At 35.7% G+C, this 16379-nt stretch overlaps 2 protein-coding genes across 3 annotated transcripts in view; both read left to right on the top strand.

Moving 5' to 3' along the window:
* LOC113470041 overlaps positions 1-16379 on the top strand; it is a 40301-nt gene that overhangs the window by 2058 nt on the left and 21864 nt on the right. The window contains exons 3-4 of the mRNA XM_026828184.1: positions 367-627; positions 993-1141. Of these exons, the coding sequence (XP_026683985.1) occupies positions 419-627; positions 993-1141 (358 nt within the window). The 5' untranslated portion in view covers positions 367-418. The remainder of the gene's footprint in view (positions 1-366; positions 628-992; positions 1142-16379) is intronic.
* Positions 4396-12254, top strand: LOC103515499 (retinal rod rhodopsin-sensitive cGMP 3',5'-cyclic phosphodiesterase subunit delta). 2 transcript variants are annotated; one of them, XM_017446707.2, is made up of 4 exons: positions 4396-4507; positions 9726-9788; positions 10281-10538; positions 10869-12254. In XM_017446707.2, the coding sequence occupies exons 1-4, from the start codon at positions 4434-4436 to the stop codon at positions 10948-10950; spliced, it is 477 nt and encodes a 158-aa protein (XP_017302196.1). In that variant the 5' UTR covers positions 4396-4433; the 3' UTR covers positions 10951-12254. The 2 variants fall into 2 exon arrangements, with proteins under 2 accessions (XP_017302196.1, XP_017302195.1); XM_017446706.2 differs by lacking the exon at positions 4396-4507 and adding an exon at positions 9021-9374.

Raw genomic sequence — 16379 nt, 5'->3', positions numbered from 1 at the left:
GTAGAGGAGTATTCAAAAAATCTTACTACCATTCCTCATATTCGTTTTCCTTAGAACAAACAATGAACTTTTCTTTTTACCTTTGCTTTAATTCATCAGTAAATGGTTTCTTCAAATTAAATTGATCCCAAGAGCGAGGTAAACCTAGACCCTTAACAAATGGAGTGTGCCTGAAGGCATGTGTTGTGTTCCAATCCACTCGACCCAAGTATAATAAATAATTCAACTTTATTCTTTTGGTAGAAATCTAAACCAATATCGAATTATGATCAATTTTCCGTGGCGCTGGAAGAGCTACCTGCTAGTATTATTGTAACTGTATATGTATACCTACCTATAATGATTGAATTTGATTGTCCTCGACAGGTGTGATTGTTTTCCCTGCTGCAAAACCTCTTCTCTCCAGGGATCAGGAAGCATGTATCAGCAGTCAACGGAAGGGACAGGGCCTCCGGAGGGCGAAGAAGCCCCCACGCCCACCTCTTGCGGCCCTAAGAACCCACTCCTCTGTCATGTATGTGACGATTACTACACGGAGCCGTGTCTCCTATCTTGCTATCATAGCTTCTGTGCGAGATGCCTCCGGGGACGTACGGTAGATGGCAAGTTGTCCTGTCCTATATGTGGGTGAGTATCGGAACTTTCCCTGACTATCTTAACTGCCTCCTCTGATTCAATATGATGGGTTCTTGCTTAGATGGAAAGTAGTTTGAATTCGATGATAATTACTGTCACTGAAATCCGAGGAAAAACTTTTGGGCACGACTCTAGGATGGTGACATAAAGAAGTGATTGATCAATATTTGAGGACTTTAGTAATGGGTTCACAAGTTTACATGAACCAGCAAAGAAGATCATCCGAAGATACACACACTTAAGGCAGCGCTTATTTTAAAATTACAGCGTAGCTACTTCTTTACTCAGTCCTCATAATCCTTTTGCCCAGTTTACTGAGATCTCATGAAATGCTTTTATCGTTTTATCTATTTCAGCCAACACACGTTGCTGAAGGAAGGATCGACACTACCGCCCCCTGACAACGTTCTCAAGCAACTTATTGAGGTTGCCAACGCCGAGAATCCGCCTTGTGCCAATTGTGACAAGCGCGACCGAAATGCCATGTACTTTTGCTCCACTTGTGGTAAGTTCGACATTTTTTCACATACCTATTGTAAATTCATGTAGATGGTTTCTAGTAGGGTACCACTAGTGAGATTCTCTCAAGTACTCTTTTGCCTCTCACAACAGTATGAACATTATCAAAGTGTACTCGTAGGTACATACATATTTCTGGCCTTTTTTTACCAGATTGTAAAGCAGACTCTTGAACTTACTGATACTATGGCAGTAAACTTACATAACCACTTTATGCTACTTATCATCCTACTTGAAACTCATATGATTATTCCTTCACTTTTTTTTACACCCAAGTACTTGTGCTTCCCCATTCTCTAGCTTATTTTCCTCCCCATTGCTTGCTCTTTATTTCTCCCTTTTTCGGTTGACGTAAACCCCTTTCCCCTCCTGAATACATCCCTGTTCAGCCTCCCAACTATTCCTACCTCCCAGCCACCCACTGACGCTCTTATTCCTCCGCCTTATTCTTTGCGCCCCAAAAGATTTTTCCTCCGAGAGTGAGAGAAAATTTTTCTCTTCCCCATTATCCTATTTTTATATTTGGGTCATGAAAACTCCTGTGATGGGGAAATTCTCGTGTACAATACTGGAAAATGGGGAGACAGCTGTTAATTTGGAAGTAAACATCAATATTTTATTTTTTCTAACCTGCGAGAATGAGTGAAGTGCGGTGGTTTCCGTTGTTTTTGCCTTCATCTCCACGGTCATCTTGTCTTTTCTATCACTGCAGGTACTCTGTGAAGTTCAAGCTTCGGTGAGAACCGGTCTGATGAATTGTCGCAGCTCATTGGATGAATTACAACTGAACTGTGACACGGAGAAGATGACCATCCAGTCTTTCTGTCAGGGCATGATAGACGCCATTACTAAGACCCAGAACTCGATGATCATGGAAGTACAGAGGTAAGTAGGATAGAGGAGACCTTGTTAAAATATCCGAATAGTTTTGGCCCGGCAGCCTAAACAATATCTGCAAACAGAGTGAAAGTGTGCCATATTTCGGGATTGATTTTGGAATTTAGATTTGGGATAGCCATTTTTAAGCCTGACTTGGTAGTAGTTAGGTCGAGGCGCTTGCCAGGTAAGCGGGAGTGCGCGGCTTCAAATGTTTGAATCCCAATCAATTTATGGCATTTTATTCTCATATCTTAATTTATCCGAAAATTTGACCTCAATAATAGTACCTAATAGATCTCGCTAGTTGGGGAAGGCACTCATTCATAAAGTCTGGAAAAAGAGAAACAATAAAATTTTATCCTTTGTAAGTAATTTTGTCAACAGCCATTTTAACTCAATGAATCCTCTTTAAGCGTCATACATTATATTTTATAACAGCTAACCACTAGAGAGGAATGAATCACAAATCACAGGAACTTGTCAAATATCTCAAATGTAGAACTGAAGCAGTAGAGGCAGTTGAGCCTGGCTGAAGATCAATATCTGAAGTGAAGAACTGAGGATGAAGGGTCCTCACTTAGTATTATCTTGGACCACTCTTCAGGATTGAAGTGAGGGGCGTCTCCTCCTAGTTCTACAGGTAGGACATCCTTGGGGAAATGTTCATGGAGGCTACTCAGGTTGTTACCGTGGACAAAGATCTGAAAATATGGTGTACATGTTTTATTATTTAAAAAAAAAAATATTTAGGTGTTTTATCATATTGGTCTAATAGTAGATACTTCACCACTCTTCAGGATTGAAGTGAGGGGCGTCTCCTCCTAGTTCTACAGGTAGGACATCCTTGGGGAAATGTTCATGGAGGCTACTCAGATTGTTACCGTGGACAAAGATCTGAAAATATGGTGTACATGTTTTATTATTTTTAAAAAAATATTTAGGTGTTTTATCATATTGGTCTAATAGTCGATACTTCTTTACAAGTGAAAAAACAAATTAGTTCGTTGTTGTTGTTGTTGTTGTTGTTGTTTTTTTTTTTTTTCCTAGAGCCTAAATAAAAATGGCAATTAACATGGATTTATTATTTTACCTTTGATGGAGTTTTTCCTTTCAAGAATGGTTTGATAAAGGTGATGAGAGCATCTATGTACCAGGGTTGACTAAGAAGATGGAGCCCTTTGAATTTGCAAGGGTAACAATCCTGCAGGCCTGAAAAGAAAAGAAAAATGCAGAAATTGCACTTTAATTTCACACAAGGATTCTAAGGATTCAATAATTGCACAGTCTTGGTCATCAGTAAGTATTACAAGTTTAAAGAAAATATTAGATATAGAGCATCTATGTACCAGGGTTGACTAAGAAGATGGAGCCCTTTGAATTTGCAAGGGTAACAATCCTGCAGGCCTGAAAAGAAAAGAAAGCAGAAATTGCTATATTGCACTTTAATTTCACACAAGGATTCTAAGGATTCAATAATTGCACAGTCTTGGTCATCAGTAAGTATTATAAGTTTAAAGAAAATATTAGATATATATTCTTCTTCTATTTTTAATTACTTTTCCTCTTTTTAAAATTATCAATATATTAATCCAGTTCTTTTTCTTCTGATTAATTTTTCGCTTTTCTCAACATGCTTACCAAAAAGTTGCCAAAATTTGGCCCGGATTCATAGTGGTGACAAACACAGTAACAACTTGTGTGTGCATTTAAATCCCACATTATGCACATATTGCTCAATCAAGATCATTACATGGTTTTATTTAAGCGTTTTGTCACCACTATAAATTCGATCTCGAAATTTAGAGCTGAGAAAAGAAAAGAAATAATTGGATACATAAAAACCATTTCTTTGGACCTCCAGACAGTGTTACCATGCACCAATTGAATTTTTTTCGTGAAAAAAAGGGGCTCTCATTGATACTGGAGAATCAAGAGGTTCGCCAGAATTGTATCCAGTTGTCCAGATTCTGGAGTGTTTCAAAGAAGAAAACCAAACCGAATGATTAAAAAAAAAGTTACCAAAAAATGGTTTTGTGTTGCCTTAGAATAAAGTACATAAATAATAATACGGTTTATGGCCATAGTAAAATATGTATCTACGAAAGTGATAAAAACAGATAATAATATAAAAATATCAATATAATAGATATTTTTTAATGTTATTATATTTTAAAATATACAATACACAAATTGATATCGTTTGATTTTCATTATGTTATGACATATTTTATTCCATAAATAAATTCATTATATTTTATTGCAAAGCAAAGAAGGGAGTTTTTTTACGTGTCTTTTTTACCTTCAAATTTTACAAGTTATCTCTGGCTCTCAATAGATCAGTTGCGCTTACTTGGACTGGCACTAGAGTTCTTACTTAAACTACTGAGTCTCCAGCAATAATGACATCTGTATCCGTCAAACTTACTGATGCACAGAAAGCAAAAATTGATGATATCCTCAATGGATTCCAAGTGTATCCTTTATAAATAAACGTCAGCTCCCATGACAGTAGTATGCAGGAGACCCAGGTCTGATTCGGAGAAGTAGGTATTGCAAAATTAAAACTACCTGTTGTGGGGTGATTTTAAAAATTCTGAATTTTTCAATAATCAAACAATCCGTTTTCTTAATGCAAGTAACAACTTGTGTGCATTTAAATCCCACATTATGCACATATTGCTCAATCAAGATCATTACATGGTTTTATTTAAGCGTTTTGTCACCACTATAAATTCGATCTCGAAATTTAGAGCTGAGAAAAGAAAAGAAATAATTGGATACATAAAAACCATTTCTTTGGACCTCCAGACAGTGTTACCATGTACCAATTGAAATTTTTCGTGAAAAAATGGGGCTCTCATTTATACTGGAGAATCAAGAGGTTCGCCAGAATTGTATCCAGTTGTCCAGATTCTGGAGTGTTTCAAAGAAGAAAACCAAACCGAATGAATGATTTTAAAAAAGTTACCAAAAAATAGTTTTGTGTTGCCTTAGAATAAAGTACATAAATAATAATACGGTTTATGGCCATAGTAAAATATGTATCTACGAAAGTGATAAAAACAGATAATAATATAAAATATCAATATAATAGATATTTTTTATTGTTATTATATTTTAAAATATGCAATACACAAATTGATATCGTTTGATTTTCATTATGTTATGACATATTTTATTCTATAAATAAATTCATTATATTTTATTGCAAAGCAAAGAAGGGAGTTTTTTTATTTGTGTCTTTTTTACGTTTAAATTCTACAAGTTATCTCTGGCTCTCAATTAAACGGAATGCTGACTGGCTCATTTTAGAGAACTTAATCCAAATTCAAACTCATATTGTGGTCTCAGCCTAATGTATAAAGGAATGCAGGAACCCACAAGGCACATGAAATTTAGTTAATACTTAAATTACAATAGGTAGTGTAAATAAAAATATAACATCTATAAAGGTGCATGTATAAAACAATAACGTAAAAAAAGTACAAGTATCTACATAAAGAAAGAAAAATAGTGTAGATCAAGACAAAATTGTCATTAAGGACGGAAACATAGATTTTGGAGATATTTTGATATCACGAAATTATCAATGGACAAAAAAACATAAAATGAAATTAATACTTTGAAAATAATTTAATCTCATGTTTTTAATTTACTTTAATTAAAATTTACTTTACTAAATAAAATTAAACAATTTAAATTCTTCAAGTACCATTAAGGACGGAAACATAGATTTTGGAGATATTTTGATACCACGAAATTATCAATGAACAAAAAAACATAAAATGAAATTAATACTTTGAAAATAATTTAATCTCATGTTTTTAAAACTAAAAATGATTTTGGGTCATGTTTTTAATTTACTTTAATTAAAATTTACTTTACTAAAATTAAACAATTTAAATTCTTCAAGTAAGTAAGGAATTAAGTATGTAGTGTACCATACTGTATTCAAATACGTACGATACACATTTTATTTAAGTAAAGGGATTCCCCAACCTCATTAATAAGCACCATTTATTTTTAATATTAGGTATAGGTACCCAAGATCACATGAAAGACAATGTGCAAGAATAACATCAAATAGAGAGAACAGGGACCACATCCTAAAATGTTACCTACACTAAACTCTAGCAACACTAAGTGAGATTACTATATGCTACATAGGGGTATGTTCTAAGAAGGCACTTCAGTATTAGTAGACAGTTTGTAAAGGAGTTCTTTACCAGTAAAAACTAAGGCACTTACAGAAATATAATAAAAACTTGAATGGAATGGAGGCCAAACGTGTAATAAAAATAAAAAAAAACCTGTCTTCTAAAGGAAAGCATCATCGATTTTCAGAGGACCACAGTAAACTTTTATGGGGTTTACTATGGTCCATACTGAATTTGGTGCTTTCCTGAAGAAGTGGAGTTTCATTGTTTGGCCAACCACTAGTACACTAAACTCTAGCAACACTAAGTGAGATTACTATATGCTACATAGGGGTATGTTCTAAGAAGGCACTTCAGTATTAGTAGACAGTTCGAAAAGGAGTTCTTTACGAGTAAAAACTAAGGCACTTACAGAAATATAATAAAAACTTGAATGGAATGGAGGCCAAACGTGTAATGAAAAGTTTCATTGTTTGGCCAACCACTAGATCTGAAAGTACAAGTGGACATTTATTTTCTCATATTAGATCACAAGGAAGAAGCAATCTCCTTATGGCTGATTTATGGAGAAACACTTTCCTGCTTGAGCTGAAAGGAATAAGAAATATTGCATTTTTACACATATCTAGTGAGGTAGGATCAAACATTTATTTCCAATCTTCTAGTGTTCAATTGAAAGGTTTTATTGAAGAAAGGCCTTAAGACAAAAGTAAAGTTTTGAGTAAAAACAGCTTTGAAGTTTTTGATTCCACTGAAAGAAAGTAATGGCAATATCAACATAATTCTTAACAACATTCCACATTAGAAAGGTTCAAAGGCTATATAAAATCTTTCAATCATTTGTGTTGATACAATTACCTATGTCTCTTGAATCATAAATCATAAGGGTCTGAAATTTTTTTATGATTTTGAAATACCCATGTATTTCAAACTCTTGAAGAAACTGACAGCTAGATAGGCTGATTAAGGTTGTCATTTCCTGGTTTTCTACCCATTTATCAGAACACTAAGAAGGTATAGTTTTCCAAGTTTTCTTAGACTAGTGGAGTAAAATCATTCACTTAGGCACAAAACCTTACACTGATCTCAATGCTCAACCTTTTTGTTTCACAATAATGTTGTTCCTTTTTTTACATTTAGGTTAAGGAATAATGATGGATTTTTCATTGCCGCTCATATTGTCATAATGCACCATATAGTAGATGTCAGGACAGAGCTTCTAGTAGTGTCCTGTGATTTAGAAACATATGCTAGGTAAAGTTAGTGGAACCAAGGGTATAGCCAAAAGCTGGTCCGAAGAAAAATCTATTCTACAGTTACATCCAAGTTTGCAATTTCCAATCTTGTGCTCATTATAAAATGTCGTAACGTAATAGGTCGGATAGGTGGTTGCGGTCAAACTTTCTTGACTTGGCGGGGCGGAGCGCTACCGCGCTCTTTAATAAGAGGAAACTAGCTTGATATTTGGGACGTTCAGCCTCAAAATTCCGAATTCGAATATCAAGATATGGACCAACTTTATTATCAAACCATAAACCCACTAGTGTTGATTGTTAGTACATCAAAAATGACGATTGATTTATTTTTGATTGAAACTTGGTGTTGTGGTCATTTTATGTCTAAATCAAATATTGAATTTAAGTAAAGGGATTCCCCAACCTCATTAATAAGCACCATTTATTTTTAATATTAGGTATAGGTACCCAAGATCACATGAAAGACATTGTGCAAGAATAACATCAAATAGAGAGAACAGGGACCACATCCTAAAATGTGGGGTTCAAAATGTAGCTCAAGTATGGAATCTGTGTTTTCTAAGGTTTCCTTCAGCCCTCTTCAGTACCTACCTATTTTACTATGATTCAGCGCCAAAAAATACATATAAAACCGTCGAGAAAAAAACTTTGGGAATTTTTTCCTGGAAAAATCCCCATCTTACTGGACTATCTTCCAACAGAGGTGAAAAATTTTTCACTCAAATCCAAAAATATCCAAAAGAAAAGGAGGGGAAGTGAATAATAAAATACAAAAAATGGACGAAATGGAAAAATTTTCACTTTTTTCCAACGTTGCCACAAAATAAAATACGCGTATTTATGACATAAATCCATTTTTATGACAAGTGTTCTTGTCTTCAAACAAAAATGAGCAAAGGGGAGGTTGTGAAATTATAGGTAGGAACTTGGTAAGATACCTACTACAAAATTATACTTGTGACCCTGGATTTTTCAATTTTCAGAGCTAAACTGAGGAACTGGGTATTTAAGGTATTTTACTGATTATAAAAGTAATGATAACTCATAATAAAGACTGATAAGAAATGAGTCAAGTGTCATTAATGATTTAAGTCACAACTCATAAAAAATCAGAAATGACTAATGACATTTATGACATAAATCCATTTTTATGACAAGCCGATTCACACGATGCGGCCCACGTTCCATAAAAAATTTCAAATGTAATGACGTCATATTACAAGAAAAAAAACCTTTCCAAACATTGCAAAACCATTGCAAACCGTTATTGTGACGTCAAAATTTTGTGGTGTGAACGGTGATTAAAGATGGTAGATTTCGCGAACTTCAAATTCTTCAAAAGAAAAATGTAAACAATAAAATTTAAAAGATCAGAGGAAAGGTGGGAAAGTACAAGAAAAAAAACCTTTCGAAACATTGCAAAACCATTGCAAACCGTTATTGTGACGTCAAAATTTTGTGGTGTGAACGGTGATTAAACAGTATGAACAATGGTAGATTTCGCGAACTTCAAATTCTTCAAAAGAAAAATGCAAAAATGTAAACAATAAAATTTAAAAGATCAGTGTCAGTGGGAAAGTGGTTTTTCTTTTTCTTTTCATTTTCTTCTGGTTATTTATTAGATGTCCATGTCAAACACTGATACTTAAGTCCAACTTTACCTAAGTACCTACCAGTCTTTGATTACCTTTGTTCCTTTTCACATAAGTATAAAAGCCTGTCTGCTATCCTGCTATGTGAGTGAATACTGCACAAGGAGGACTAAAGGAACTTCTCCCTAGGAAAAACTCAGCAACAGGACATTCTTTGCTGGCACTAGAGATCTTACTGAAACTACTGAGTCTCCAGCAATAATGACATCTGTATCCGTCAAACTTACTGATGCACAGAAAGCAAAGATTGATGATATCCTCAATGGATTCCAAGTGTATCCTTTATAAATAAATGTCAGCTCCCATGACAGTAGTATGCAGGAGACCCAGGTCTGATTCGGAGAAGTAGGTATTGAGAAATTAAAACTATCTGTTGTGGGGCGATTTTAAAAATTCTGAATTTTTCAATAATCAAACAGTCCGTTTTCTTAATGCGAGAGTACTAAGTACTTAAACCTAGTTGAAACTCTCTGTTTACCCGGGGTAAGCCTTGTGAAGAATCTACCTCCAGCATTTTTCTATGGAGGGAGTAGTGTGAGAAACTCAATTGACAGCAAGCTAACAATGTTATTCTATTATTCTTTAAGGTGTACCTATTTTATTTTCCTTAACCTCTTTTCTAACAGTAATTGGATGAACCTAAGAGATGTGGATACTGGAGAATTGCTGTGGCAAGGCAATGATGATCTGTAAGTTACAGTACTATTAGGTTTTTGCAGTAGATACCCAAGGTTTTTTTTATCTTCAAAGGAAAATAGGGTAGAAATAATATGGTCATACCTACTGGCCGTAGTGATAAAGCGCTTTAAAGGGGGGGGGGAACTTGGTCATAAACGTCGACGCTCTTCCCGGAGGCCGCGAGTTCGAATCTCGAGAAATGCAATCTTTTCTGACATTCTGACTCAAATTTTGAATCCGTAACAACGCGCGATGTTACACTAACTAGTTACATTGTCTTTTGATGTAATAAATATTTTTTTATAGTTTTTCTAGATTGTTCTTTATTATTGATTCATTAAATAATAAGTTAAATTGAGTTGAAATATTTTGTTTTATTTTTAACAATAAGTGTACAATTCAATTTTTTTATTTTTTTTTTTTTTTTTTTTTTTTTTTTTTTTTTTTCTTTCTTTAGTCAGTAAATAGGAAAATGGTTGACTCATAAATGTTATTTGTTTCAGTTCTCTAGCAGATTCAGAGCATGAAGCCCGAGTCCCTAAGAAAATTCTCAACTGTAGAGCTGTGTCCAGGGAACTTAATTTCTCCTCTGTTCAACCAATTCAAATGTTAAAATTAAAACAAAAAGTCCTTTTCAAAAACCGTGTCTTGGAGGAATGGAATTTTGACTTTGGTTTTGTCATACCAGCTTCAGTGAACACATGGCAATCCATCATAGAATCTGCACCAGAATCACAAATGATGCCTGCAAAAGTATTAAAGTAAGAATAACAGAATTATGTACCTATCTCTCTAAACATTTTTGTCATTTTATTCTCTAAAGAAATTGGTAGTTATGGTAATAATATTAAAGAAATTGGTTTGTGTTTTGCAATAAACATAACTTAAGCAATACTACAGAACCCCCCCCCCTCCATGATTGGCTATTGGTTGGCCAGATCAAGTTCAAGAGTTGGAAAGTTGGAAAATTTGAAGTGGAAAGTTTCTGTCAGGATCAGGAACAGACACCTGGCTATACCAAGCAGACATTGTCAGAGGGGTTTCCCTCCTAAATATTGACACCAAACATATATTATCTGATTTGATTTCAGTGGCAATGTTGTAATAGAAACATACTTCTATGATGATGATCTTCTCATATCCACATCACGAGTAAGATTGTTCTATGAATGAAACCTGAACAATGACGGTGATCATCTGAAAGTACAAGTGGACATTTATTTTCTCATATTAGATCACAAGGAAGAAGCAATCTCCTTATGGCTGATTTATGGAGAAACACTTCCCTGCTTGAGCTGAAAGGAATAAGAAATATTGCATTTTTACACATACCTAGTGAGGTAGGATCAAACATTTATTTCCAATCATCTAGTGTTCAATTGAAAGGTTTTATTGAAGAAAGGCCTTAAGTAAGACAAAAGTAAAGTTTTGAGTAAAAACAGCTTTGAAGTTTTTGATTCCACTGAAAGAAAGTAATGGCAATATCAGCATAATTCTTAACAACATTCCACATTAGAAAGGTTCAAAGGCTATATAAAATCTTTCAATCATTTGTGTTGATACAATTACCTATGTCTCTTGAATCATAAATCATAAGGGTCTGCATTTTTTTATGATTTTAAAATACCCATGTATTTCAACCTCTTGAAGAAACTGACAGCTAGATAGGCTGGTTAAGGTTGTCATTTCCTGGTGTTCTTCCCATTTATCAGAACATTAAGAAGGTATAGTTTTCCAAGTTTTCTTAGACTAGTGGAGTAAAATCATTCACTTAGGCACAAAACCATACACTGATCTCAATGCTCAACCTCTTTGTTTCACAATAATGTTGTTCTTTTTTTTACACTTAGGTTAAGGTATAATGATGGATTTTTCATTGCCGCTCATAATGTCATAATGCACCATGTCAGGACAGAGCTTCTAGTAGTGTCCTGTGATTTAGAAACATATGCTAGGTAAAGTTAGTAAAACCAAGGGTAAGTATAGCCAAAAGTTGGTCCGAAGGAAAATCTATTCTACAGTTACATCCAAGTTTGCAATTTCCAATCTTGTGCTCATTATAAAACGTCGTAACGTAATAGGTCGGATAGATGGTTGCGGTCAAACTTTCTTGACTTGGCGGGGCGGAGCGCTACCGCGCTCTTTCATAAGAGGAAACTAGCTTGATATTTGGGACGTTCAGCCTCAAAATTCCGGATTCGAATATCAAGATATGGACCAACTTTATTATCAAACCATAAACCCACTAGTGTTGATTGTTAGTACATCAAAAATGACGATTGATTTATTCTTGGTTGAAACTTGGTGTTGTCATCTTATGTCTAAAATCTAAATGAAATATTAAATAGAAGATAGAAGTGCCTTTTTAACATGCTCTGTTAAATCCTTATGTACCAATGTATGTATTAGAAATTAGACTATTAGGTCTATTAGACACCAACATTCAACACCAAAGAGAAACGAGGATTAGGACGAAAGTTAAATGAATAGGAGTAGTTAGTATAATTATTTCTTGTTTTACTATAATCACTAATGTGTGTCGCATACAGTCACCTTACAATATACCGGTAATTTTAGGATAAAAACGCTTATATTTTAGTTAAATGAATAGGAGTAGTTAGTATAATTATTTCTTGTTTTACTATAATCACTAATGTGTGTCGCATACAGTCACCTTACAATATATCGGTAATTTTAGGATAAAAACGCTTATATTTCAATAAACGAAGAGTGAGCTCACAGCATGACTCTGTAGAAAAGAATAAAGAGTCAATGTTTGTAGCTATCACTCCGATTGTCATAGTTATGACTATTGTTTTGACATTTTACTTTGGTTTATGTATTTCATCAAATAGTTTCTTAGGAGGTAGCTAATATACAAAAAGCCCACTCCGAGGCTTAGGTGTAGGGGCAAACAGCCCTAAAGGATGTGTTGAGCTTCTACGAATCTCTCTAGTGGATAGCTCGCTAAATACAGTTGATCCTCTGTCATGATCTAGTGTCAAAGTACAGGGACATGTAATCATGTATGTACCTACATTCATCGTTTGAAATCAGCACCTGCTTATAATTTTATTAATTCTACTGTGGAAGTTTCCGATTGTCATAGTTATGACTATTGTTTTGACATTTTACTTTGGTTTATGTATTTCATCAAATAGTTTCTTAGGAGGTAGCTAATATGCAAAGAGCCCACTCCGAGGCTTAGGTGTAGGGGCAAACAGCCCTAAAGGATGGGTTAAGCTTCTACGAATCTCTCTAGTAGATAGCTCGTTAAATACAGTTGATCCTCTGTCATGATCGAGTGTCAAAGTACAGGGACATACATGTACCTACATTCATCGTTTGAAATCAGCATCTGCCTATAATTTTATTAATTCTACTGTGGAAGTCGACTGACTTGTTTCGCCTCAAAACACATCGGGATGATTCCAACCAAAGTCCTTCCAGCTTGCTTGAAGATTCTTAAAGGGTTTTTGGGATTATTATTAGGACTCTTCTTGATCCCTTGTGTGCCGCGTCCATTTTCGTTTAGGACTATTGCACTTTTTGGGACTAATATCTGGATTACACGAGGGCAGTAACCAGTCCAGCTATTGGCCTTGTGTAAATACCACTGGCGTCCAAATAACAGGGTTCGATTCTCCGATCAGAAAGGACAAGGGCGGTGATCTTCGGTTGGTAAAGCGGAATAGAGAGCTGAAATTGATTCGGACAGGTGAGCATTTGTAGAGGAGTGTTGAAGGTGTTACACATCCATTTCTTAAACTTGTGTTTCCTGAAAGAAACAATGAACATTTTTTTTACCTTTGCTTTAATTCATCAGTAGGTAAATGGTTCCTTCAAATTAAATTGATCCCGAGAGCGAGGTAAACCTTGTTTCACACGTTTCACAAGCGAGCACAAATAAATAAGACCTTTGTTTAGACTGCGGGAGTAAAGGGACTTTTCAGTCTCATTCTGGCAGGATAAACAAGGTATATTCTATTCTATTCTAAACCTAGACCCTTGACAAATGGAGTGTGCCTGAAGGTATGTGTTGTGTTCAAATCCACTCGACCCAAGTATAAAAAATAATTCAACTTTATTCTTTTGGTAGAAATCTAAACCAATATCGAGTTATCAATTTTCCGTGGCGCAGCAAGAGCAACCTGCTAGTCATATTACAAGTTCTTAGTGTATGTACTTGTACATACCTACAATGATTGAATTTGATTGTCCTGTCATTAAATACTAAATTATAGGATTCGCAATAATTTTTACCTACATTGGAAAACTATGTTCTTATATTTTTATTTATTTTATCAACAAGCAGTGATTCTTTGGCCCTATAAAAAAATGGACAGGAGAAATCAAACAAAGGCTTTAGTGGGTAACGCTTACTTTAAAGTTTCTTTCATAAATCATTTCTTCATAAATCATTAACTCCTTGAACGTTGCAACAGAATTTTAAATCAATTGCAGATGTTTTGTTTTACATATAAGTAGGTATGCCTTATATCTTATAATATGTATATTTCCGAGTTTACTTGTACCTATCCTATCCAAGTCGCGGAGCTTTAGAGGGGTGTTGTGCAGATTAGATACAAAATTATAGATACATGGTTAGGGGTAAAAAGAGACGCGCATGAAGGTAGCCGATCCAAAAAGGGACGAACTTCCAGCGCCGCATTGCCTTGCCCTACATATGTCTGGAATTTGCAGAGGATGCCGTTTATAAACCGCTATGTTCTTGAGCTAGTTTCATACCCCATCCTCTCATTCCCTCCTACCTATATCAATGCTAACTACACCCTGTTACCACCTACCCCCTCCCACGGTGTCTACCTCTGTACCAAACCTCCCCATTGCTCAGCAGGGACGACTTGTATTATTTTAAAGGTAGATATATCTGCGAGGAAATTTCGAAATGCTGTCAAATAGTCCCCTAAATTGAATGTTCTAGGTGGTGAAAATTTCGTCAAAACCAATTGCGAGATAGAAGTTTTGCTAGGTATTTTCTGACGTTCTATCTTTCTCATATCGAAAATTCTGTAATTTGTCACTTCTCGTCTTGCAGGAAAACATCGAAATGTAGCGAGCGCCACGAAGTGAAACTATATCTCCAAAGTCCGTCCGTCCTTGTTGAAGGCTTCAGACAGCTTGGTGGTGTATACAGAGTTGGATTGATCTGAGCTGAGGGTTCGATTCTCCGATCAGAAAGGACAAGGGCGGTGATCTTCGGTTGGTAAAGCGGAATAGAGAGCTGAAATTGATTCGGACAGGTGAGCATTTGTAGAGGAGTGTTGAAGGTGTTACACATCCATTTCTTAAACTTGTGTTTCCTGAAAGAAACAATGAACATTTTTTTTACCTTTGCTTTAATTCATCAGTAGGTAAATGGTTCCTTCAAATTAAATTGATCCCGAGAGCGAGGTAAACCTTGTTTCACACGTTTCACAAGCGAGCACAAATAAATAAGACCTTGTTTAGACTGCGGGAGTAAAGGGACTTTTCAGTCTCATTCTGGCAGGATAAACAAGGTATATTCTATTCTATTCTAAACCTAGACCCTTGACAAATGGAGTGTGCCTGAAGGTATGTGTTGTGTTCAAATCCACTCGACCCAAGTATAAAAAATAATTCAACTTTATTCTTTTGGTAGAAATCTAAACCAATATCGAGTTATCAATTTTCCGTGGCGCAGCAAGAGCAACCTGCTAGTCATATTACAAGTTCTTAGTGTATGTACTTGTACATACCTACAATGATTGAATTTGATTGTCCTGGACAGGTGTGATTGTTTTCCCTGCTGCAAAACCTCTTCTCTCCAGGGATCAGGAAGCATGTATCAGCAGTCAACGGAAGGAACAGGGCCTCCCGAGGGCGAAGAAGCCCCCACGCCCACCTCTTGCGGCCCTAAGAACCCACTCCTCTGTCATGTATGTGACGATTACTACACGGAGCCATGTCTCCTATCTTGCTATCATAGCTTCTGTGCGAGATGCCTCCGGGGACGTACGGTAGATGGCAAGTTGTCCTGTCCTATATGTGGGTGAGTATCGGAACTTTCCCTGACTATCTTAACTGCCTCCTCTGATTCAATATGATGGGTTCTTGCTTAGATGGAAAGTAGTTTGAATTCGATGATAATTACTGTCACTGAAATCCGAGGAAAAACTTTTGGGCACGACTCTAGGATGGTGACATAAAGAAGTGATTGATCAATATTTGAGGACTTTAGTAATGGGTTCACAAGTTTACATGAACCAGCAAAGAAGATCATCCGAAGATACACACACTTAAGGCAGCGCTTATTTTAAAATTACAGCGTAGCTACTTCTTTACTCAGTCCTCATAATCCTTTTGCCCAGTTTACTGAGATCTCATGAAATGCTTTTATCGTTTTATCTATTTCAGCCAACACACGTTGCTGAAGAACTGCTATGGTCTTATCGTCCCGAAATCGAAGAGAGAAGGAAGACAGGATAGGAGAAAGCCAGCCGTTCCGAGAAGCTAACTAGGCTGGCCGGACTTACTTTTCAAGAGTAGAATTTAGACTGATTTTCCCATTGCAATCGTATCCTCATATCTGGCCACAGCTCATTCAGGCAATCACGATC

The sequence above is a fragment of the Diaphorina citri genome, unplaced genomic scaffold, assembly GCF_000475195.1.
Source record: "Diaphorina citri unplaced genomic scaffold, Diaci psyllid genome assembly version 1.1 scaffold1354, whole genome shotgun sequence".
Classification (NCBI taxonomy): Eukaryota; Metazoa; Arthropoda; class Insecta; order Hemiptera; family Psyllidae; genus Diaphorina; species Diaphorina citri.
This window is presented reverse-complemented; position numbering and strand designations above follow the sequence as displayed.

Excerpts from the sequence above, each read along its gene's own strand:
- LOC103515499 (XM_017446707.2), top strand. The coding sequence starts at position 4,434 with ATGACATCTGTATCCGTCAAACTTACTGATGCACAGAAAGCAAAAATT. Across the intron at positions 4,508-9,725 it reads ATCCTCAATGGATTCCAAGT|TAATTGGATGAACCTAAGAG; the intron begins GTATCCTTTATA and ends CTTTTCTAACAG. Across the intron at positions 9,789-10,280 it reads TGGCAAGGCAATGATGATCT|TTCTCTAGCAGATTCAGAGC; the intron begins GTAAGTTACAGT and ends TATTTGTTTCAG.